Source organism: Lasioglossum baleicum, chromosome 12 (genome assembly GCF_051020765.1).
Source record: "Lasioglossum baleicum chromosome 12, iyLasBale1, whole genome shotgun sequence".
In the NCBI taxonomy this organism is placed as follows: Eukaryota; Metazoa; Arthropoda; class Insecta; order Hymenoptera; family Halictidae; genus Lasioglossum; species Lasioglossum baleicum.
The window spans coordinates 10531891-10558694 of record NC_134940.1 but is presented as its reverse complement, the minus strand read 5'-3'; the positions used below and the strand labels follow the sequence as shown (position 1 = coordinate 10558694).

General features: G+C 43.9%; 2 protein-coding genes across 2 annotated transcripts in view; both read right to left on the bottom strand.

The window, feature by feature from the left end:
* Window positions 1-26804, bottom strand: part of LOC143214553 (interleukin-1 receptor accessory protein-like 1-B) — a 187021-nt gene that overhangs the window by 115901 nt on the left and 44316 nt on the right. The window lies entirely within an intron of this gene.
* LOC143214554 (uncharacterized) overlaps window positions 20958-26804 on the bottom strand; it is a 49336-nt gene continuing 43489 nt past the window's right edge. The window contains exon 2 of the mRNA XM_076435767.1: window positions 20958-26804. This exon is cut by the window's right edge and continues 41709 nt beyond it. Within this exon, the coding sequence (XP_076291882.1) occupies window positions 24306-24644 (339 nt within the window). The 5' untranslated portion in view covers window positions 24645-26804 and the 3' untranslated portion in view covers window positions 20958-24305.

Genomic DNA, 26804 nt, shown 5'->3' with positions numbered 1-26804 from the left:
AGAGAGTCAAGTTATAAAAATCAATATCAACAGTTATGCCCCAGTTCTGATTTGTTTAAACAGTGTCGGAATATTACAGCGAGTCATGGGGCAGTTTTTGAAGCGTATCTTGCAGTGTATCTTATTAGCAACAATCTTGTATGTTTACATCATCAGCAGAAAGACATTTCTATGTAACTCTTCTTCTTTGTAACAGCCGCACACAATTTTTATTTTGTAATATGAATGAATCGTAATCCACGACCTCGATAAAGGGAATTTCCACACAACTTCAATTTATAGGAATAAATTATTTAGTAATTCCTCGACGAGTTTTCGCCTGATTCGCAATAATTTTATAAAATACTACAGGGATGTGGGTTGAATAAAGGTGTAAAAGAAAAAGTTGCAACAACTGAAACTCTTGGTTATAGCCATTTCTGAGCACCGGTAGAGAGGCAGGGGGAGACACCATGATTCCCTGGTTGGCAATATCGTGCGGGTCAGAAAGAGGCTGATCTCGAACGCGAGCCCGATTAAATCCCGTGAAACAGAATTCCCGGATACATCGGGGAGGATAGGGAGGAATCGTGTCCGCAATAAACGCACAGAAATCCGCGGCTGAAAAGCAAAACCAATATATCGCGGTATATGCATCACGAGCTCTTTGGTAAAACCGATAACAGTCGGCCGGCTCGTGAACGTTCCTCCGGCAGATTCTTAATTGCATCGGCGTTCGACGGACGATCGGAACTGACAAAAGGTCGCCGCCGCTCCAGGAGAGAGACTCTGGTTGCTCGTCTGTTTTAATTAATCAAGGGAAGTGCTCGCGGGCTCGGCGAAGAGACGACGCGCGCAATCTCGTCCGCTTTTCGAACCGCTTCGGACCCGAGGCTGGATTACAAAGCGCTTTTTAAGCAACGTCCGACATAAATGCACGAGTAAAAGAAACGAGCCAGCTTTATTGTAGCTAAATAAAATCTCCGTTGATTTCTTTATACTGCCGGGAAATTCGGAGTGCTCTTGATACCGCGGATTCTTGAATCAACACGCTTCCCGAAGTTGTTTGATGGAGCCGATGATGATCGGGTAGAAAATTAATTCTGGACTTTCGTGTTTAAACGGTTCCGTTGGAACCGTGATGCTTCGGCGAGAAAATTCTCGCAGCGTTATTAATAGATCTTTATGCAAAATAAAAATGTTCTGCTGCAATAATGAATATAGCTAGTATACAGGGTGTCTCAGCTGAAGGAGGCCACATAAATATCTCCTTTATTTGTAATGGCACAAAAAAACATATGTATGGCATAATTTCAATGATATCGAAGGAGGAATATCATAGAAGAACAATCTGTTTGTCCGGTTATTTTTTCATAGTTATTTCACGGTCATCGTTATTTTTTATCGGGAAAACTTATTTTTTTTATTCCATCTTGTTAATGACTTAAGCATATCCAAATGTATTTTTCCAGCCGCTGTAAGATGGAATAAAAAAATATAAGTTTTCCCGATAAAAAAATAACGATGACCTTGAAACAAACTATGAAAAAATAACTGGACAAAAGAAATTGTTCTCCTATGATATTCCTCCTTCGATACCATTTAAATTAAGCCATAAATATTTTTTGTGCCATTAAAAATAAGGGAGATATTTAGATGACCTCCTTCAGCTGAGACAACCTGTATAATGAATATAGCTATACATAATATAAATAGTTGAATAAAAATGTATTTTGACTCTTAATAATTTCGAGAAGCTGACAATAAGTCTACGTCTGCGTTGTGACTAACTCAGCAATGGCGGAGAGAGGGTAAACTGTATTCCCCTCAATTGCCCCTGGCTGTAGTGACTACACCGTTCCCCTTCTACGACGCTATTCCCCCACGCTTCCACCTCGGCCGAATCACGTGACTAACCCAGTAATTGCAGAGATGGGGTAACTGTATTCCCCTCAATTTGTCCAATCTCCGAAACTGCCACAAAATCAACTTGCCAGGCCACCAAAAGACGATCACTGCAATGTACACCATCGCCCCACAGTGGACCCGAATGAAGCACAACAGACGCTGCTCTTCAAGCCCACGGAACATCGTGGAAGGCGACAACAAGGATCGCAGTCGACCGCAGAGCCGCGGAGAATGGTCGCGTTAAACATTCCGCAAAGAATTCCGCGGGTTTTCGCCGTTCCCGTGAATTCCGAGAGAGACGAGAGCGCAATTCCTGCGGCGACTCCGCGTGCGGGGAGAGAAGAGGGGAACAGAATGAAGAAGAAGACGAAGGGGGAGAGAACGCAAAACGCGAGCAAATTTTCATTAGACCGCTGAAATATGTCCGGCGGCGGGTCGGCGGAGGGACGAGGCAATTCCAGGACACGTTGCGACGCATAAGAAAACGATTGCAGCCATCAGCGAGTAGCGGGGCACGACGGGTGGAGGGGGGTGAAGAGGGGAGACGGTTCTGAAACGACTTTCCACGACTTTCCTCTGTAGGGTTCCCCCCCTTTTTGTCCCGTCCCCGCGGGAAATACCACCGGCGGCGGCAACAACGCTCTTCTCTGCCCCGCGAGATTGGATTCCCGGCGACGACGATGGAGATGCTGAAGACGAAATGGTCGGAAACCGGGGGACGGAGGGCTGCTGGCCAGATAAACCGGTGCACGCTGTTGCTGCTGTTGCATCCTGTTCCTGCTGTTGCTGTTCCTGTTCCTGCTGCAGACAGACGGCGCGAGGATCGTGACGGCCGCGTAATTGCGAGGCGGAATTGTTCGCTCGCGTTTCGACCCTGCTACCCTGGCAAACCTGTCGGCGTTATGGCGACCGATTACCACCGGAAGAAGGGGTTCGCGCGTCTGGAGCAGACACTGTCGGAAATCCGGGAGAACGCACCGGATCGGAGGAAGATGAGTGCCCTTTTCCCCTCGGGGAAGAAGCGTGGTGATTGTCGTTAGGTTTTGCTCGGTGGTGTGGGAACATTGGAGATGACAGCAGGAGGAAGGGTCGTTAGGGTTTTTGGCGGAGTGCGGAGAGCTCGGACTTTCGGGTGCTTTTTGGGTTGGGGATCACGGATGATGGGTTGCGCTGGAGATTTTGTTTTATTGGGGATGATGCGCGGTGCGACGAGCCATGAACAAACGGCAAAAAGCGAAGTCAAATATTCATGGGCTGTGGTATTAATGGAGGCTTCGGCCAGATATACAAATCCCAACTAGGTTACAGAAAGAATCGGTAAACCAAGTGACATATATGCATTACTTAGCAATTGCATGAAATGTATGTAGAAGTAAAGTAGGACATCTAAATTAAAATCGAAGATAATGCAGCAACGGGAGCGTAAAGACAAACGGGAATCCGAATAACGACGGTTCAATTACCTCGGAATTGAAAATAATGGCAACACACATAAACCAGACAAGAGGAACAGCACGCGACGAGATAACGTTTCTTCTCTCTAGAGTCGGTTGTCCTCGGGGAGGCCAGTTCTCCGAAAGGTCGTCGTCGTCGTCGCCGTCGTCTACGGACAATATTAGGACCAACGAGAAGCCGTCGACTAATTAGAGTAGTCTCCGGTCCAGCGTACTCCGCGCTGCCCCCCAATTTCCTCGTCTTTAATCCTAATATCCTAGCTAGTCGCGACGGACTTTGGTCTGCCGCTCGAGATGAAGGGATACTGCTCTAGGGATGCAGATTCATGGCTACTCTAGAGACCGGCGAATCCCCTAAACATGGTTGGACACCCTGGAATTATCCTGGACGTTCTCTGGACCGGACAACAAATTAACCTCCGCTTGGAAAAAAGCTCGTATATATTCATTTACAAAAAATAATCTTCGGAAATCTCCTATCTTTAACTAGGTTTAAAAAATGTAACAAATTTTTGAAACGTGCTTGTACAAAAAAAGTAAACGAAATAAATGTCTAGGTAGCTCCTCTATCTTACCATTATTGCAAATCGTTTTTATTCCGCATAACAACCGGCAGTATAATTATTACACACCGTCAGATAAAATCGTATTCAATTGACCTGCAGGTACAAAGACAACATTCACCAAAGAGCCAAGCAATTTTCCAGCACCATCGGTTCTGTACGCACCATACGCACCAGAAAGTCGTTTCAGCGGTCGTAACGCGGTTCCAGGTTCCCCCCGTTCATTGTCTCCCAGCAAACGACCGTTTACCAGCCAGGAAGCTTAGAAACGGTCGTAAAGCGATTTATACTCGCCGCGTCGAAACTGCGGACAGCTTTCCGTCGCGACACCGTACGCGGGTGTTCCAACCCATTCGTCGAGCTCCGCTGTTTATTATTTATTATATAGGCTATTCATCGGCCTATACGTGCTACGGGATTAGAATTTATTAGCCGCGATCCGGTCGCGATTGAGATTTATAGCGCCGTTAAGGCCGCCTCCCTAAACTAACTCTCGCGTCTCTCGAAAACGGAGCTCGTTTATGGTTGCCAGAGATATCGCCTTCGAATTGGTCCCAGTTTGCGGGCAACTTGATTAAAGTGTCTTCCATCACCATGTTGGGACGCGTGCGGTCCATTTCGTTCAGATTGATTTGACACACGTCACCAGTAGAATTGCGCACCAATGAACTGAAATTCCATTTATTCAGGCTTTGTTCAATTTTGTAATAATTCGTTACACTCTCGTGAAAATATTTCTGGAATTTTAATCATTGCAGAAGAAAGCCATAGATGTCATTCTAGAGTTCCAGCGTTAATTACACGGGGATTTCGAAGTGTACCCTAATTTTTGTCTTTGGCAAGAAAGTTCTGATAGTCCCTGCGAAAGGGAGCTTGGAACGTGACTCACCAAGTGTGTTGAAACTGATAACACTGATATAATCGTTCGTAATCAACATTGGCAGGTCCTCAGTCGTTTCAGAGAATTTTCTCAGCATTTCTCACAATGTGACCTCTAGAGGATTAAAGTTGAGTGCAACAATCGACGAATTTATGATTATGTTACTGATATACATCTCGTTTTGCAACGCAAGTTCGCGCTTTGTTGGATGTTATCGATATACCGCCGGTATTTATTCATTATTACAGAAGCTCGATAACGACGCGACCGAAAATTGTAGCCGAGATCGACTCCCGTTGCGACTCATTGTTAGACGGGAATTTAATTTCACCGGAACGACGTTTAATAAGGAGAATTTCTGGAAACAAAGGGGACTTCTTCTTTACGTCTAATGAGAAATTAACGGGGGGGGGGAATTTATGCTGCAATTTAATAGCCGAGATAAGCAGCGTTATGCTGACGGACGAACTTGCTGAAGGAGTGAACCCGATGCGAGAGACAGAGGCGATAAAAGGGCAAGAAACGAACGTTGCATGCGCGATGCATCTTATGCAGACACGCTGCAGAACTGTTAATCACTTGGACACAGAAAAAGTACAAGCTGAATGGTCGTCTCCTAATCAGTACAGTCTTTTCGTACACGAACTTTAATGTGTTCACGTTTTCGTGCAGGAATTCTTCTACAAATTAGTGTCCTCATCCTTTTATTTTGTGTCATTCAATCGCTGATGCAATGATGCATTTCTTTTTAAAATATTTCGTCCTCTTCCCTCTGTCTTTGTATTGTCGTTTCTTTACACATATCTTTTTGTTACCCTTTAGACTGCGGATCTTTATGCATATTCGTGAAAATTAATAATATACTCATATTCCACTTCTATCTAATTCTACATAATTTGTGCAATGTAAAACAAATTCTGTTCCCTCGACTTCAGCTGGAAAAATTTTTTCACATAATTTTCGTCTGCAAAACAGGTTTTTCAACGCTCTGTGCTGGCACGTAAACGCCGGAAAATAAGGACAAAGCACTCCCGTGGACGCTCGCGAGCATAATTCCGAGGGAATCGAGATTCGTCGGACGGTTATCGAGTTTCAGGACAGCCGGAATGGCGGGGGGCAGACGAGATTCAAGGGGTCAGAGCCTGGCGTTCTCGCCGCTCGAAATAAATTCCCCGACCGCGCCAATGAAATTCCCGCATACGATAAATTTCCCGACCACGGTAATTGCGCCGCGGACCTGTCGCAGAAATTGCGCGGGTAATCCAGCTCGTCAGCCGAAAGAACGATCATCGGGCGTTATGAAATTGTCGGCGGACGAGCAACAAACCTCGACGATTCGTCCGGGGCCTCTTGAATATACCACGAGAAACCCCGAGCGGAAGTTGATGACGGTTCTCACGCGTTGACGGCTGAAAGAGATGCACTGGTGGGGTGATTTTATGCTTTGCTGCCCCTTCAAGTTGGCGAAAATTTCAGAAGGTAGACGAGAATTTTCGAGCCCGTTTGTTTGATCAATTTCTGTTTCGGTTTATTGCCGTGGGAACATTTTTAAAAAGCGTCTCGGAAAAATCAAATTGGGGCCAGGATGAACATTTTTGTTGGAATTCTCCTTTTTAGTGTATTTTAATATAAGCGTGGTTTTTAAAAAGTTTTTCTTTATATATTTTTTTATTAACGAAGTATGTATTAGAAATAAATTCTATATTTTAAATTCACCGCGTCCACTCAACAGTCCGCGCGCCCTCTTTCTATTCTTTTGTACACTCTATTACTCGTCACTCTCTTCTCTGTCTTGAATCACGACACGTGTGTACGTATAATAAAGCTGTGCAATATTATTTAACAAGTCTGTGTTTGTTTAAAATAAGACTGATTCTGATCCTAACTGATACTAACAGTATGTTTGATTCGTAGCAGAAAGCATGTTAGAAAAATCACAGTGGGGCCAGATTGAAAATTTTGGTTGGAAGAAACTACCCCTAACAAGATCGAGAATGTTCTCCACCATCTGAAACAGTTCTTTTAAATAATGAAGTAGGTTTGCTTCAAAGAGGTGTTTAAAATTTCCTAGAAATCACAGTAAAATCGGAAGTAATGTTTCTTTCGAGAAAACCGTTTCTAACGAGGATGAAAATTTGTATTTTGAAGAGATGTTCGTCTCATTTGCAAATGGATGGTTGAGACAAGGAAGGTGGCGATTAAAAAAATTGCCAGCCTCGAAATGTCACGTTTCTAAATCAGAAGATTGCTAGCTCGAGGCGAGCAGAGCACCTGGAGCCTCTTGGCGAGCTCATCTCGCGCGTTCCTCGAGTTCTCAATTTACACGCAACGTCCATCTCGGTAATCTCCTCCCCACGAACCCGCTCGTAGAACAACTCGCCGCTTCTCCGTAATCTCGAGGGTTCATTGCCGAGCCTAAATGAACGCCAACTTTGCGGTTTCTTTAATGTGCCATTCGGTGAACCGCTGGAATACGGCTGCGCCGAAATTTCACATATTTTCCAGAAAATCCGTAACAGCCAACACCACCAGTATTTCTACATAAAACAATCAAACACACTACAGTGGTCCTGCGATTGTTGTGAGAATCTGGGGGGTATCGAGTCTCGGGAAACGAAATGGTACACTACGTTTTTTTACGCGTGTGTGCCGAACATAGATTTCTTGGATAACTTTTCCAAGTGTAAACGACGATCCTAGGTGAACAACGGTGCTAAGCGGGGAGATAGTTGTATTGTACTAATGCTATTCCATACCTAAAAATGATACATCGAGTATCCTAAACCCGAATTTAAACACCCCAATATGTACCTTAATTTCTTCGTAGCGCGATCGACCGCGCAAGGGGGTACCCCCCAGTAGTGGGGATAAAAAACTCACATCATCCGTATATCCGAAAGTCACATCAATCGCGGGAACACTGTACTTCTATTTCCGACTGTCACGATTTCCAAATATTGCAATCTATGCATTCATGGAAAAAATGAGCTGGTGCTATTTAGAACGCCGAAGAAATTTAAAAAGTCTATCTAAATTAAGACCGGTAATGAAGAAAAATAAATTTTAATATCTTCTGCTTGCAAGGACTGTCAATATCAATTAAACACAGTTTTTTTTAGATTTTTGAAGACCAATTTGCAAAAGCAACTTCCGTGCATCATGTTCAAAGATGGAATTTATGAAATTAATTATGAACGTCTCCATCATGCTGATTTTTCCGAAATATGGACGGGTAAGAGGTAAATTTCTTCGTGCATCTTTTCCAGGCGGAAGCAACGTGAAAATATTACTAATTTCTATTAAACGTTCCGTTCGAGCTCATGCATCAACAAACTCCACAGGTGCACGAGCTCCACGGTCTAATAATATTAAATATCATTGCTTGACCCAATTTTATACAGTATGCATAATAGAAATGGCAAAGTACGCATTTCAGTGGATGATGGTGCGACTCGTGCGCCAACGTATACGCGCAAGTTGAAAATTAAGCGACGTATATGTTCTAGCGTGCGAGTCGACGTGTTAATGTACTATATTTATTCTGAAAACAGGGTTTCTACATATCTTCCTGACTTCAGCGGGAGTTAATCCGGAATTTCTGGAAAATGGTGGATTCCATCAAACCGCAGATTCTCGACGAAATTCTAAAAACAATTTCCAAAAGAAATCATTACTCGGACCAAAATTTCAAAACCTCCTTGGAGCTCAAATTAATTCTTTTATAAATTCTACTTCCTATAGCATCGTTCTAGACACATTCACAGAAAATTTGTATTTTTTTCATATTTATATGCATATTTTACATAGAACGGAAAAGCCGACAGTTCGCGGAAACGGCCAGGGTTCGACGGATGCGGAAAGTTTGCGGATAAATCGCGAAACGTCGTCCTCCGGGTGGGTGCGGTTTCACGGACTTCCCGCCGTTTCCGGAATGCCGTGGCCGCGGTCTGCGAATGCCGAAAGGCATATTGGGACGCGGGTAGTCCGCGGACTTGCGGTTTCACCCGCATCGGATCCGATGTGCGGATGTTTGCACGCCGAATCGAATCCAGTAATGGAAAAAGTTAGACGCGTGTTCCGTTGCGGCCATTTTCCCCACTCGTAGTCCGTCGCAAGTAGCAAATTTTTATGATTCCCTGAATGTTTTAACGCGTTCACTAATGACGTGTTTCGACGCCGAAGAGTGCTGTGAGACAATTTATTTTGCAGTTGATTTTGAGTGACCTTTATAAAAAAAATATTAGATATAAATATTAGATCGTTGCATATGAAATGTCCGATTTTGAACAGTAACGTGAAACAACCGCAACTATTTCTTATTGATCAAAGAACTACACGTTTCTTGATTGTATTATGGTAGACATTGAATTTTTCGGTCACTCACGTGCTTTATTTACAATCTTGTTGTCATCTCTATTTTGTAGTTCTTTTTACTATCAACCAATCGTGCGTTGTTAATCGCAAGTGACTGGAGTTCACATAAATAGTTTATTCTCACTTTAATAATTTTAACAAGCTGAGAGAAATACATAGATTAGCATTCTTAAATCGTTGTAATTTATGCCATAAATGCGTAAAATCTGCAGTCTATAAAACAGCACGGGACAATCGCACTGTTTGATGTTGAAATAAAATCTATTTAAATGTAAAATGTCTAAATTAAAATTGAAAAGATAGGATCGTAAGCTTTGTACCTCAAAGTGACATACAATGTGTCAACTGTAAATAGTATTTCTTGATCAAAACGCATTGCAACATTTGCATTCTAAAATCGGACATTTCATATGCAACAAGCTAACAGAAAATCATTACGTTCCATTTAAAAAACAGAGTTGACCTCAGGTTTTGTGCTTGGCAGATAGGTGTAGTGTTAAGAATAATTTCGATATGATTATTAGCTTGTCGATTTTTGTGAGAGTGTATTGTGAATTGTGAGATAATGGACGTCTCACACATCTATCTATAACGGTGCTGATAAACTCGTCATTGATTATCGCGTCTCAAGTATCATTTCCCGGAAAATGCGCCGATAATTTCGCGTCGACGACTGAGCGCAATATTATCGGAAGAAGGTCCAATTCGAGGTATCTATAGAATATTAAACGTTGCCCGATAATTGCGCGGGGTAATCGGTTCGCGCGGCAGCTATCTTGAGCGAGTAATTCAATACAATCGGTTGACGCGGTAATTAAGCGAGGCGTCGATTAATAGCGACGGCAACTGTCGCATGTCCACCTCTCTATCGCTCTTTTTTTTTCTCCCACTCTCTCCGGTAAACGGAGAGCTTCTAACCAAGAGAATCAGCGACCGCGACGCCAGTAAACACACCCTGACATTTCTACCGGCTATTTGCATAATTGCGCGCGCGCACGTTGCCCATAACTATCGCCCACGCGCGCGATAACTGTATCTCGTGGTAACCATGGCCCGCGGAGCAGCACCCTCGGTTGCCATAGCTTCTCGTCCACGTCGGACACCGCAATGATGCCATCGGGTCATCTGAAAATTGCTCCTATGCAGCTGCGCAACGACCAGCTACATTCCACCCTCTACTTTTAGGGTTGCGCTCACAAACTACGGTGTTGACCCTGTCGGCACACCGCACTTGGCCCGGACTCACCCCCGTTAAGTTGTGTCCTGCACTCCCGGATTTATCGCCTCGCGCGAATTCACGTCATTTTCACGTTAAGACGATAGCTTTTTTCCTAATACTTGATATTGTTAAGCAATATAAGTCTTATTATTGAAATAATAACGCTGAAATAAGAACGCTTCAGCGTTCATTTGTTTAAAACACTATTCTCAATCCACCTTGTCCACATCATTGGACAAAGAACTTTAGAAAGAAACAAATACTACGTGCATGCACAAGTTTTAATCTTCTTCAACCCCTAAAGCGACTACCCCTGACAGTCACGGGATCGCGTAACGCAGGCAAAGTTTTAATATCTAAAAATGTTATGAGAGAAAATTGTAATAAATGAAATTAATAGTATTCCATAGTGTAAAGTGCCCAAATGTGGTATAGCCCCTATTATAGTACTACCTTATATCTTGCAAAGGAAAAGTCGCACTCTAGTGAGAAAATCCTCAAACAATAGTTTACCGTGTTTACTCAACAGTGGTTCATATTTGGGTACTTTACCCTACATCATTTTTTAAATAAAAATTATTATTTCTGGACCACTTTCTTGATTTTCGCGGGTCTTCCATCAAGAAAGAAGGACTACAACGTCCTGCACCTTACGACTGAACATTTTGCAGGAAGATCTGCGGTCTACTGAATCGCTCGCGTTTAGACGAACTTGGAGTTAATCCGTCGCGTTGAAAGCGATCGAGGGACATCTCCGATTTCTGGATCCGCGAGCAAATGGGGCCCTCGGAATCGGGGGCACGCGTTGCTCATCGCGCGGACGAAACCCGAAATTGAATGTTCGTCGCACGTGCGATCCTGTCAGGAAGTTTCCTGCGAAGGATAAGACGGTTTTCCCCGGTCGGGCCGAGCTCCCGACGTCCTCCGTGAGAGTCGGTCCGTTGAAATAACTCGATCGAGAATTCCGCGGAAAACTTTCTTAAGGGGGAGGGCAAAACTGCTAACTCTCCTTCTCTCTCTCTCCCTTTCGCGGCTACACGATGAAGAGCAACCGAAATACCAGCCCTAGGAATTTGTCGAAACGACTGTTACAGGCGTACTCGATTAGTTAACGGGCTTCGTAACGGATTAGCAAGTTCGCGGGACTGTTAAGGATCAACGAGTTTTCCAGCGGATCCGCTCGGCTCCGCTTGCGGAAAATCTGCTAATGTCACCGTGGGAGGGTGGCCGAGCGATTCGGAACTCGCGGAATTCCGAAAATCTCGACGGGTTCGCAACAGGCTGCGTTAATTGCGAGCCTCCCACGACAATCGATATTTTCCAATTTCCAGCGCGACGCCAGCGGCGTCTCGATGCTTCTAGACCTAGATTCTCTAAACTCTAAAACTCTAGATCGTCTACTCGTGACTGTTCGATCCCTATAAATGGTAAGGGTCAGCCGTGCATCGAAGATAATGTGTGTCGATACGAATCTCATGACTAACAGTTTATTTACCCCCCTTCGGCGCAATAATCATTCGATAAAATTATGAAATCATCTCAAGAAGAAACGTGTTAACGATCGCGTCTCGCTTGATCAATAAATAGCGATTAGTCGTGGTCGATGATTGTAGCAGAGGCAGTCGGACCAGCGGAAGTCGATCGCGTTTGCGTGAAACGCGAAGCCCTCCTTCGCGAGAGAATAATTTATTCTCCCCTGTTCCGATATTCCCTTTCCGGGCCCTTAGGGATATCAGAGCGTGTGTACTCACGTACGATGCGTACGCTACCGTTCATAAATCATTGGGGACACTACCAGACCGAAGAAACACCGAAACGCGACGCAGATGAATACTTCTTGAACTATATTGCCAGCTTCTTATGTTCTCGCGACTAACAAAATACATATGCGGTTTAGCATTACATTGTAATTGTTATATTATATCGCGGATTTTATACATTTTTGTCAAGAACGAGCTGGGACAGTTCCAAGTAACACGATAATAAACAATAAATCATTTTCAACTCGTTAACATTATAACGATTTATGAATTTTCTAGAAGAACATCTTCACACTTAATGAAAGGCTACGTAACATTAAACAGAATATTATGGTCTCCGAATAGCTTAAATTATGAAATCATGCTGGAGAGAGTGCAGCATAAATTTCTCAGGTTTTGTTCTCATAAGATTAATAATCCTATGTCAATCTTTGATCACGATTACTCCACAATATTAACCATAGTCAACCTGGAAACATTGTCTGCTCGCAGAAGAGTATCCGACCAGAGCTTTATTTTTAATTTAATTAATAACCATATAGATTGTACCTCTCTCCTTATGCAAATCAATTTTTACGCACCTGAACGTGCTTTGAGATCTCGAGCAGGTTTTCAGACACGTAAATGCAAATCCACATATGGATTAACAAATCCTATAAATCGAATTATTGCGAATTCCAACACTCTATAACTATTTTAATGGGTCGTTACAAACTTTCAAAAAAAAATTACGCAGGATTAACTCATAATATCAGTACCTTTATACCAACAGTTTTTTTCTTTCTTTTATGTATGTCCTTTCTTAGTAATTTATGTTAAGTCTTTATTCTATTGTAAGTCTTTATTCTATTGTAAATGGACCTCGGTCCGTGCATAACAAATAATAATAATAATAACAATTATTACTATTTTTACCAAGACTACCGAACGAAATGTTAATCTCAGTGTCAAATTGCAACGTCACCAATCCACCTGGAAAACCACTAAATGCAAAAATATGATTCCCGGACCGCAATAAAACGGCGAGAACAATTGTCCAGGGCGATCTCATATGCACCCATAATACTCTAGGAGCCCATCAAACCCGACCGTCTCGCAGTTCCAGCAGCTACGGAGCAACTTTTGAAATCAGACGAAGCTGGCTCGATCCTCTACGCTCTGGATCAAAACGATTACGATCGCGGTGGCTCGTAAAGCCGCTCGTAACCTCGCAACACGCGGGTCGGTTCCGGTTTCCGGGAGCGATGCTGAGCGGAAAAGTGCGTTGCAACTTGCTGGAATTAATTTCCACGGCGCCGGAAGTGAACGCGCCGCTGAACTCGTTGGAAATCCTGCGGGGTAAACTAGAATCTGCACGGTCTTTACACGAGTGAGCTCCATTCTTTTACTTGAAACTTCAAAAAATTATGAAACAATAACTGCCCATCCTCGTTTACGGTTACAGCGATTATTTTGTCATTCGCAGTTTTTTCGAAGCAGAAAAAAGTTTACATTTATGTCTATATTTATAGGAAATTAATAACATAGTAGAGGAAAGTCGCGTGGGCGTTCGAAACCGCCTCGCTCGCCCCGATCTAAGGGCCGAGACGAGTAAAGAGGACGAGGAGGAAGGGCGAAGGTCTGCGGTTCGAACAAATGCGATAGGGAATTTGCATTTGCGGGTCACGCGGCGGGAACGAGCCGCGAGGAAGACGCCGCGCAGCAAATAAAAGAGAGGAAAGAGGGGCGGGCACCGTGAAACCGCATTCTTCTTGCCCCCTGGATACGCTCTTGATAAAATGGATACGGGATTTGCATGGTATTTTCCTCGGGGCGGTTTCTCATTTGCCGGCGAGAACCATTTGACTGCGTCTTGCCGGCTCCGGTGGGCTCGCGCAGATTTTCCTGCCGATTTTTCAGCCCCCGTATCGATTTCGCAAATCGATGGTGGCTGCATGACTTCGAGATTCAATCCGAAGGCGTCCTTCCATGTTGTCAGGCGTGTTTGTCGAGTCGAAAAACCAGTCAGACGATGTCTGTATTTCTATCTTCAACCCTTGCTTTACGTGCATAAATTTTTTACAACTGAAAATAATAAAAATTACACCAGTTATATATTTTTTATAGAGTATGTATTTCCGATTTCCCTACTGCTCGAAAATAAGGAAATGAGGGGCTGTCTTCATCAGTATGTACCGTGCCTCGGAGCCAAACTAAATTAAGAATCTTATTATTCAGAAAATGGCGGCATTTTCCGATATCTTCCAGCGAAAGACTGCTCCGGATTAACCCGAACGTTTTCTGTAATAGTTCCCGTTGGAGGTCCGCTCTTTTTTCCCGGCGATCCTTAGACAGCGAGGGCCTGGCATTCCAGGGCCCCGTTTCAGTGGCAACGATCGCTCCAACAATCCACAAAAGCGCTCTGTTATTTGTTGCTCTCTCGCGGCGAACGTCGGCCAGCCGGTCTGCGAAATTCGTCAGAAAGTGGCGGCTAACTAACCGTGAACGTTACACACGAACCAATCCCGGCGAGCTTCGGGACTGGTGTGTTCACGACCGCCTCCTCCCATCCTCTCCATCTCGCGCTTCTCGGAAGGTCGAATCGTTTTCGATGGCTCGCGAGACTGCGAACGAGACGAGAAGTAGCTGCGAGGAGGATATTCGTCTCCGAGACGATTCTCTGCTAGCGGGAGCACCTTCGTTCCAAAAGTCGCTGAATCACTGCTTCGTTTTTGCCCTATGGAGTCTGGAATCGAAAATTCTGGACGATCCAGTCGGCTATCGGACGTACGACACGATTTGTATCGGCCTAAGTGGATCCGACAAACGTATCTACACTTTCTCGTAAAGTCTCGTAGAAATAAAGATTTGAAGCGTTTATAAATAAACATCGATAAATTTTTCTCTGCATTGAATTCAACGTAGATTTGAAGATTAAAACTTTCTCTTTCCAACGACACCTTAAAAATAGATCTACGATATTTTTTTTGGCTGATTTATGGTACGAAAACGGGGCACAACGGGGACGTAGCAGGCGAATACCGGGTCACTTTTGACCCACATAAAGTTTCTCCGCGTACAATCCGATTCGAGACGCAAAATAAAAATTGTCTGTATCGGAAGAATTTTTCTCGTGACTGAATCTGTATAGGTTTGAAGATTGAACTCTACACAACGACACCCTAAAACTTGATGTACGATTTCGTTCCGGTTGATTTCTCAGCTTGATTTTGATTACAGCGATGCTATACTGCATCGCCGACCATTTTCTCCGGAGGAAAAGCCACGGGTATTTTTCCGGGGCGAAGAAGTTCTCGAGGAGTCGAAACGACGGGGGTGGCTTCTATCCTCTTAGCGTGACCCTCGAAACCGCTTTCCGTCGGTTTGCCGGGCAAAGGGGAGTTTGAATCGTCGGAAGAATTCGCGTCAGACGACCGCTGTCACCGTCCTCTCTTCGTGGAGAGAACGGTTCTCGGGCATTAGAGCGATCGACTTGGCTCGAAATAGAGGGGATACCGATGGAGGACCGTTTCGACATTGTCCGAAAGGGGTTGCAGTGAGGGCGAGAGGGTAGTGCGCGCCAAGGAATTCCGGCTTTGTGCGATTTTCCGAGCGAGACCCGACCAAAACTCAGGCAAACAGACCGAACTATTTAAGCGTCGAACGTTTCCGCCGTCGCCGAACGGAAAATTAAATTCCCGTTTAATTGAAATTGGATTACAAACGGGTCGGCAACGAAATGGCTGGAACACACCGGGAGAAATTGATGTTGCGTCATCGGCCGAGCAACCGGCGCGCGGCGCGGGACTAATGAACGCTGCGGGACGCTTTGTCCACAGTTGTCTCTTTTGATCAACGAATTAAAAATTCACGGTGCTCTCGAATTTCGGACAATAATTCCGCGAGCTTCGTTCTCCATATCCGACGACTTCCGGTATATTTTCCGGATCGATTTCGCGGTGCACGAACTCCAAATACTTGGCATCTCATTAAAGTACGGTATATTTTGGGAAATTGTGTTATGTTTTTATTTTTATTTTTTTCGTCTTATTAAAATATTGGAGACCGATCTATTTGACCGGTAGATTTAGTGACAAGCAAAGCACTCGTGTGCTATTATTTTGGCCAACAGTGTAGAGCATGATACTGACGGTGTAGAATTTTGTCGAATATGATGTGGATCACAGAGAAAATAAAAATTCCCGTGGGACGTGGAAAAATGCGAGATTTATCGGGGATCGGTTGGCATCCTGGCAGACACCTACGCCCGTCTCCTCGAGCGTCCGGCGCAAGAACGTCCAATAAACGTCCCGAATGGACGTCGCGAGCTCGCAAAAAGCCTTGGACGTCTCCGTATGCCGTGTGCGGAGGACGACGATCAATCTTCGATGGCGACGAGGCGCTCGAAAGAAACCCGACGAAGGTAAAGGCCGGTTCGCACCAGCTCTCGGGGTTAACGCGATACTTCGAGGCTCGAGGTCGGCTTCTGTCTCGTTCTATGATTCAAAATCCTACCATTTCACCGCGGTTCGAAAATTGGACTTTTATCTCGCAGAAAGCCCTTTCCTATTTCGAAGCTGTACTTTTACAGGCTTTGCACTTCCAGTTCGCCGTTACACGGATCGAATTCACATTCTCGCAAAAAGATACTCTCGAATTCTCCACGAAACGTTCTCGTAATTCTATTTCGAATTTCATCGAAATTCCGAAGAACCTCAGATGCCACGAGGCAGACAGTTAACCCAATCTAGCCAACAGCGAGTGAAATAGCATCCCTCCCCTATAGCCACGCTCTAAGTTCCAACGCCAGACCGAGAGCATTATGAAGATCGAAGGGGTTAACTCTTTTCATTGAATTTTCCAGGGTGCCTCGCATCGTCGAGTGTCTCGGAGCTATGCGCGCTGTCGTTTCTCCTCTCGCCTTGCTTGTTTTCGCTCGCGTTTCCCTCTCCCGACTCGACTCGAGAGAACGATACCGCCGTTGCTCTCCGAGTCGATGCCTCTCGAAGCAACAAGTACCTCTGCTGCTTTAACGAAAGGGGAAAATATCGAGAAGAACCCTTCGTGCACCGCGAGGCCACTCGCTGCGCTGCCAGAGACCATGCTTTGTCAGCGTTCACTTCCATTTCATCCTTCCCACGGATTTAGCGCATTAACGGGCAAAATTGCGACACTCCCCTCTCTCGATTTTTTCCTATTGCGAAAGCACCCTTTGGTCAAAGGGTAAATGTTCTCTCAAACCGATTTTAACCCCTTGCCATATAATGATAACAGCGAGTGAGGTGTTCCAGCAAAAATGCAATGGTCTCTAGAGTGCATCGGACTTCAAATCCCCTTTTGAGTATTAAAAAAGTATATAGAAAAAACTTTTTAAAAACCACGCTTATATTAAAATGCATTAAAAAGGAGAAAATCATTTTTTTAGACATTAGTGACTATAAATAAAAGCGCGGAGCGCTAAACTATATTGACGTAATCTTCGTGGGCGCTCCACGCTTTTATTTATAGTGACTAATGTCTAAAAAAAAAGTAATTTTCTCCTTTTTAGTGCATTTTAATATAAACGTGGCTTTTAGAAAGTTTTTTTTATATATTTTTTTATTTTCTACTTTTTAGTCTTTTTTAAATGGAACGCAAGATATAGTAATACTGGTATGAAATAGTAAGATATAGAAACGCAAGTTATGGGAATACGTTAGATAGAATGAGGGGATGACTCCGAAAGACGAGGTCTCTTGATGGAGTCCGAAATTGTCCGAAATGGAACTGAATGAACGGAACACCACAACCACGCTGAGCCCCTTCAGTGTGAAATGGGTCAGTGGAGTGGGGATGAGTCGAAGTGGGAACGCGTAGTGGAGTAAGGAGCGCTGGAGTGCGGAGTGGGGATCGCTGAACGCGATGACGTACTACCGAGTGTCGCGCAACGAGGTATGACAGTTAATATTAAAATTATTTTTTTTCTCCTGAACGCACAGTTTTTTAAATTTTGTTTTTTAATATTGCATTGCCATCCAGTTCTGAGCTATGTTTAAAGTTTCAAGTCTCTAGCTCATCGGGAAGTGGTTTAAAATTCGATTACAAGATTTGACGCATACAACAACAACAACAATGCACAGTGAAGGCACGGAAACTGACAGAATTCCTCAACTTTGATAAGTAGACAGCGGATTTGTATGCAAAATAAAACTTTTCTACCTGAATTGCAACAATCTGGAGTGAAATAGAAATTTATCTTGTTCTTCAATGTTTAATAGATTTATAATGTTTTTACTTTTTTAAATTGTGCTCACCCGTTTTTGTCATAAATGCATGAAATCCGCTGTCGATCGATAAGGAACATCTTTTGGGTTCCAAGTAGTACCGTATTATTACAAATCTGTACAACTTTCAGTACACTTTTCCCTATGCAGTTATGCACGATTTACTTCCATCGCCGCGTCGCGCCACCTTGGTTTTTGCCGTTTCCCCCAGAAATCGTGACACTCTGCAGTATTAACCGATAGAGGATTAATTCCGCTCGGGGCGAAACAAGGCAGGAACAAACTGGACCATGGGGACTTTTTCCCGGTCGGTCGTTTTTCCATCGGAAAATCGGCCGAATCCCGCACGAGCCGATCCGCGCTCGAGTCTCGTGTTCCGGGACGACACGAACAGAAACGGTGAGAGGGAGAGAGAAAGAGAGAAATGGCGTAAACGGGAACTGACGTAACTCGCGTTCGATCCAGCCGTTCCCGTTAAATTACACCTTCTCCCGGTCGGGTACACGGGTAGCTACATACACGGAGGACTCGTCGACACAGGGTACCAGTTACCGATAGTCCGGATCGGCTCGCGTACGTGGATCGCCCTATAAGTAATCTTGTCCGGGAGTAACAGTCCGACGCAGAGACCACAGCCTTTAAAAGCTGTTGACCACTGATGGATTATTCAACGACACTATTGCCGTATCGACGGACGGAAATAGCGTGAGATGATTTTGCGCGATGACGATCATCATACGTCGTCCCTTGGCTGCGGCACATCATTGCCGAAAGACCCACCAAACGCAAGAGGTACACCCCGGAAATTATAAACGACAAGGTGGTTCCAATCGTTGCAGACGTGAAGAAAATTGTCGTGCTAGTAATTGTGCTGTACCAGAATGAAGCTTAAGAATTATTCTTAGAATAATAAGATTTCTTAATTATAGGGTGTGCATTCTCGGTTCACGATTGAAATTTCCATTGCTGTTGGAAGATCTATTAACGGGTCACGCCACCCTGAGGCGGCAGAAATGATATCAAAGTTTACGAATTCTTTTCTACGAAACTATGAATGTGACAATTAATTTATTATTATACATGTTTAGGGCATACATTAAAGGATATATTGTGTAAATTTCATACAAAAATATTAAAAAATGGCAGAGTTATCCGTTGTCCTGCAGTACTCCTCCGTCAGGACCCACGCAGACGGTGTAACGGATTGTGATGGCCACGATTATCAGAAACTATCATAAAAAACTCATGATTTTATTGTTCCTTGATAAAATATCTATCGCGAAGCATAGGGATTTTCAAGAAAAAACCATTTTTGTATGAATGCGAGGAAAGTGAAAATGAACATTCAATTTTTGCCAAAAAAATCAAACTCTAAACGATTGTTATGAACAATTGGGATATCGTATAAAAAAAATCCTATGCTACATGATAGATAATGTTATTAGAATTATATGTATCAAATTTGAAGTAAATCGGAAGTATAGTTTCTGAGATATTCGTTACCAGTTGTATACCAGTTGTAAAAATGTAGTTTCGGTAAAATGCAAAAGAAGGAAAAGTGCGACTAGGTAACTTCTAATCTGTAACTGTAACTTAAATTATTCCCTGAACTCTAAATTAAAGGAAAATTTTTAAAAAATCTATATTTTTTAAATCTCAGGGTGGCGTAACCCCTTAAATTATGAAATTTTCGCCGGTAGGGTTGAGAAGGATTTGCTCAGGGTTCAACCAGCGTGTCCTCCGATAAATTTCCGGGATCCGAGTTAGGCTCGTTCATCGATCCTAGAAAGTTGCCAGAGTTTCCTCGGGAACTAGCTTCCGAACTTGACCTCTGAGAGTCCTCTGTGCAACTGACCATCTACTCCAGATAGGGGTAACGTTCAGGATGAAAAATTTCTGGATTCTCAGGAACAAGGTTATCGCGCGTTTTCCCTGGGAACGCAGAAGAGAGAGGTCTCCCGGCCTCGTGTCTCGGTCGCAGGACGATTTATACCTGTCCGTAGCAGCTCCGCAGATAGAGATACGAAACTCGAGACATCTGATTTTAATAGAAACGAGCTGGAAAACAAAAGCGAGCGAAGGAGGCCGGCCTTTAAAGCCGGGCCCAGGCTACCTCCGCGGTGATCTCATCGGGATAACGATCTTGAGGAACGCATCCGGTCCACCCTTTCTTTCTGAAACTAATATCAAGCTCTCCGCCGAGCCGCGCACCGCCCGGGAACGAAACGGTTGGAACTCGAACGGTGAAACACGATCGTTCCGGGACCCCGGTATACCGTGGCCTCTCGGAATTGTTCCGCAGATTCATTCAAAAGTTCTTTGCGTCCTCGCCGAGACGTCCAGGTGCGGTCTGATGACGTTTATTTGCATCTGAACTTGGCCCGCGACGAATAAATTATGTCCCTCTCTTAGCGGTTCTCGATTTTTACGCTGATGTCTCTTCCCGATTTCGAGGACAACAGAATTCGTTTGGAATTACTTTCAATTTATTCATTTAGTTACTTACCCACTCTTTCCACTGTTCCTCTTTCCAAAATCAAGACGGTATAAAGAATTTTGCACTCACCTGAAACAGAAATAATACTGATTAGAAAATCTATTTATATTAATTTCAAGGAATCTTTTTTGTAAGCGAACATGAAAATGTTTCCAGACTGTCCTGAACAGTTCTATCTGTCAAAGGACCATGTACTACCAACACATGACACAATCGACTAGTCTATCGTTCACAAACAACGTTCGTATAAATCGCGCTATGAATCGCCGGCGTGTCGCAAAAACACGCAACTTTAATTTATGTCCAGCCAATTCAAGCTTCGGGGGCAGCTCTATCAATCAGCTCGATCGACAGCAGACACATAGTAGCGGGCTTTTCGAACCGTCCGCAATCGTCCGAACAAAGCGACCTTGCCGAGCTTCCGGTGTCCATTTTTTACAATCAAACGCCTGTCCACTATAACAGGGACATCGCCATTTTTCATAGAACGATCGGACACGGCGCTGCAGACCGGGGTTCCGCGAGGAGACGAAAATTTCGAACAGTGCAGCCCCGGTTCACTTTAACAGTGCTCCGGAAGTCAAGTTCTCGATCGTTACAGCGTTCATAGATATAGTGAAATAGAATAAAAAAAATTTTAGATTCGTACGTTAAATTTGAAACGTAGTGCCAATGAATTGCTGAGACTCTTCCGGTTAAAACGAGTCTAAACACGACATAAATCGGTCCACTTTTATGAACTTCGTACATAGCAACCACACTATACATTAAATTACGTTATTCGCGTTAAGTGAATTAAACTAGTCCGATATGTGTCGTGTTTGGACTCGTTTTTAATCAGGAGAATCTCAATGATCAATTGCCACTACGTTCGAAAAGGCAAGACAAAAAAATTAATCAAAAATTTCATGAAATAATTTCTAACTAATTTTATTCTGTTTCCTTGTCTACTGGGATAAGACTCCGCCGAGCTTGAGGAATTGGGGGAAGCGTGAGGATGCACGACCCATTAATTACTTAAATTTGCACAATTTACGTATAACGAATTTAGCAACTTTAAGCGAGCTCTACTGTACCGCGTCGAGAACTCGCAAGGATTTCGCGAAGCTGCTCGATACGCAGGCTTCGCGAAGCTCGTTCGAGATGCTCGTCGATTGGACCGAGATGCAGGATCATGCTGCCCACGAGAACTATAGTCCTTCTCTGTCTATCTGTCTGTCTGTGTTACGCTAAGACTCGCCTTTGCTCGAGAGACTGCCATGAACGCTGACGAGAACGCGCATTAGTCATCGCCGGAGAAAGCGAGCTGGCGACCTGGTACCGGGCAAAAACGAGGATACCAGCACCGAGCTTATCGTCATCGACGGAAAATGGTGCCCAGGATCAGTCATCTTGCTCCCGGGATCGCGACCGTGATCGATAGATCCACCGCGGGCCTCGATTTATTCCTGGATCCACGGGCAGGGCGACCGAACGCACTGATTTTGTCTTCTCGGTAAAGATTAGACCCGGATCTTCGTGCAAAATTGTGGGAAGCCGAAGTTAAATGTACATACATGATCTCTTTTGATCATCTTGAATTATAACAAAACGATAACTGGGTGCACAAAGGTAGAATTGAATTCAATTCAAAATTTAAGGATTCATAGCTCCAGAGCAGTGCGATTACGTGAAGACAATTTTCTACTAAATCATGGAACAATTTTCTGCTAAATCGTGGAACAATTCTCGAAACACTTGCCGGATGCACACGGTCGTCGCAGGGTCCGGATTCGCCGATTTCCGATCGGTGCGATGCCGGAACGTTCGAGCCCGTGGCCGTGCAAAAGGAAGAAACGAGACAACGACCACGAAGAGCCGAAAGGAGTGGCGAGGAGAAGAGAGAGGAGAGAGGATACGGACGAGGGGAACAGCGAAGGAAAAGGAAAGAAAAGAAGCAAGGAGAGAGAAGAGAGATAAAGAGAGAAATAGAGGAAGAACGAAAAGGAGACAAGGCGCAAGAGAGTGGATCGGCGAGTTGGAACAAAGGGAACTCATAACCGCTATTCACCGACTGCTTCTCCAGGGCTGCGATCTGCCTCGGCTGATTATTCCGCGAACGGAGAACAGCAATTGGCCGGTCGGCTGGCCAGGGAACCATCCGAGCAGCCTAATGCCTGCTCTCGAGGAGAACCGAAGGGGCTTCTTCGATAATAATTGTTGCAACGTCGCCGTGCATCCTCACGGCCCACGACCCGGTGGGCGTGCGCTTCGATAACAGACCTCCGGATCGATTTCGCCGGTTGTCCTTTTTTCCTTTTACTTTTTATTTTACTCGACCACGATCCACTCCGTGGAGAATCCCGTAGAAAACCCTCGCTCGGATGCAATTCCGTGCAGTTTGCTCGGCCAATGGGAAAGCGAGATCGCGATGGCCGGTCGCTCGATCACGTGTCCGCGCGCACCTTCGCGATCCCCGAGTTGCGCCATTGGTTAGTCAGATCATTTTCTTTCAGTTCGAGCAGTGGTTCGAGGCAGAGGCAATTTTATTCAAAGCTTTCAGATTAAATCATTTCCTCCGACGCTCTACAAACGTGTCGATGGGAAATAAAATAATTTATATCGCTTCACAATCAACTATAAAAATTATATTCGTCAAAGAAACAGACGTCTATGTAGCTTCCGGGACCTGGCGATGAGTGCAGGCGATTTTTATTTCGCATACAAGTCCGCAGTCTAATAATGGGCAAAGCCATCCTCGAGTTGCGCCATTGGATAGTCAGATCATTTTCTTTTCAGTTCGAGCAGTGGTTCGAGGCAGAGGTAATTTTATTCAAAGCTTTCAGATTAACTCATTTCCTCTGACGCTCTACAAACGTGTCGATGGGAAATAAAATAATTTATATCGCCTCACAATCAACTATAAAAATTATACTATTTTTATCGGGTTACAATCATTCGAGAAAGAAACAGACGTCTATGTAGCTTCCGGGACCTGGCGATGAATGCAGGCGATTTTTATTTCGCATACAAGTCCGCAGTCTAATAATGGGTAAAGCCATCCTCGAGTTGCGCCATTGGATAGTCAGATCATTTTCTTTCAGTTCGAGCATTGGTTCGAGGCAGAGGTAATTTTATTCAAAGCTTTCAGATTAAATCATTTCCTCTGACGCTCTACAAACGTGTCGATGGGAAATAAAATAATTTATATCGCCTCACAATCAACTATAAAAATTATACTATTTTTATCGGGTTACAATCATTCGAGAAAGAAACAGATGTCTATGTAGCTTCCGGGACCTGGCGATGAGTGCAGGCGATTTTTATTTCGCATACAAGTCCGCAGTCTAATAATGAGTAAAGTCTGGCGGAACGGAGAACGTCGAGCGCGGAGGGTTATACGTGGTGAATTATCGCCGGAGGATCTCTCGCGCGGAGCATAATATTTTGTTAAGGTAGGACGGAAGGAAATCCCTCGAGGAGAGTTTTCCAACGCGTGAAATTGTCGACACGATGGCGCGTGAACCGGTGCCCACCTACAGGCACCTTGCCTCCTACAGGAAACGGCATATTCCGTCCGGGACATCCGGTCACGCTTTTTATAGACAGGTGGTTATCCCCCTCTTCGGCGAACACACCTACGCGGAACGAACTTTCGACTTGGCTCGACTCGTCTGGTCTGGTCTCGAGTCGTCTCGTCTCGGCGAATCGGCGATTCTCGATGGGAAACCGTGACCGGTTGCCTCTGGCTTGAACCATCGATGCAGTTTGCGGTTCGTAAAACTGCATTCGCTAACCCGAAATTTTACTTAGCTCTTCGAGGACTTCCGTCGAACGTCCATATTTTATGATGTCAGAGATGTACCGGATGTTCAGGCTTTTCGATATTTTATTCTGATAAACCAGCAACCTCAAAATAACATCTTATTTTTTTTTTAATTTGACTAAACTTTCACGAAATCAGTTTCATAAAAATTTTTTATCAATTTATTTCCCTCGTGGTTGCGTTTCTATGAATTTCGCAAATTTGCAAATATCGTAAATACATGAAACTCTATATTTACTCGCCAGCCATAAAATCGATCCTTCGATATCGATTTCGAGGTAATTAATATCCAGATTTATTTACGATCTGCAATTACGTCGTATGTTAGCAGTTTGAAGTTTAAACAACTAATATTAAAACGTGGAATCAGTAGATGAATACTGCTGAACCATAAAAGGTTAAAATTGAGCCTGGACATTGCGAGAAATGAATCTTCGCTTCGTAAATCTTTAGCAAGCTCTATTAACCATTCGCCTCTATCATGTTGTCAATTTTGCTTATACTGCATGGTACCTGCTCGTACATAAATCGGGAAACTGCACCGAAGATTTGACAAATTAATAACGCGTTTTCAACGTTCGGACTACATAAGTATTCAAATGAGATTCAACGGGGCTCTGATTATGCTTCCGACTGACTCGAGGTCTCAGCAGATTAAATAAATATCTATTAGATTCCGGTATACCCCCGCGGACAGGTTCATAAATATCCGCATTTGCATAAACGTCGAACACGGCGGATCCAATTAAATAGTCGGCGGGTCATGCGCGAGTAAGTTACCAACAGCTGACAAAAAGTCAAACTGGGAGCCATTTTGACGATCGACGAGCTCGATGCGTCCCCTAATTGATTGGCTGTAAAAAGCTCGCTGTTCCACAGCAATAATAAACAATATGAAACAATTGTAAGACTAGTAAATTCGTAAAATTCCTTACCCAAATCGCGGAACCAAAATTTTACTACTACATGATCTAAGAAAATTTCTGATCTACATTTTTAAACCTGGTGTAGTACGAAATTAAAATAGCTTCAAGACACGAAAAATCGAACTGCGCTTAAATTCTCATTATCAATTCACAAAATATTCGAAATTCGAAGAAAAATTTTTCGAAATCTAGAACAAATATCAATCCGCACACATTTCGTTTTATTAACGAGGCAGTTTCCAACTATTATTTACTCCGGGAAATAATTAATCCGGTCGGAGAGCCGGTCTCATCGAAAATGCATAGGATTAAACACTTTGATATTTCCATTGAATTTAACGCGGAGCGTTTCGCCTGTAATAAACAATTCCATTAGGCCAGATGGAGTTATGATCGCGGAAGTAGAAATGCGAGAAGGAGAGATAGAGGCAAGAGAAAATGGAGGATTTACAATAGCATCCGGAGCTACGTGAAAACAAAAATAGGGCAGTAAATAATGTAGAATGAATAGGGCGGATAAAAATAAATTACCGGGCGCAAGAGACAAGGAGAAAGGATAAAAGAGAAAGGAGACGGAAAATAAGCTTTTACCTTCCTCGTAGCGGCCGTCGCCTGTCGTCGTCGGTCGAAATTCGATTCTTCGTTGCGAAACGCGGGTGCGGTTCTGTTTTCGAGCGCGGCGGATCAATCGGATGCATTTTGTGTACGATTTATCGCGTATGCGGGATAAAAAAATATATATATAGTGAATTGATTCTTGAGTCGGTGAATATAGCCGGCTTTTATACAACGGGCGGTTTCCAATTCACCGAGCCTTTTTCACCGAGTAACTATCCACGATCGTTCGTCGGCTCCTGTGTAATGCGAGTTACACGATAACAACGGCTTTTGTTTATCTTGAAATGCCAGCATTGATACACCAAAATGAGCGAAGAGGAGAGTGCATCGATATTAAAAGATACGAGAGATTACGCTCGCGTCGATGATTGTAAATAGATTGCGGATTTTGTGCATTTATGGCAGAAACCATTCAATGTTACTGGTACATTGTTTACGACCTATTAAAATTATTCAACACATTTTCTCGGCACAACATTGGCAAAATTTTTCACCGCGACTGAAACCACCGCAGATTAGAAGACTGAAGCTTCCGCTCTACAACGAGATCTTAAAAATTGATCCACGATTTTTAGTGAT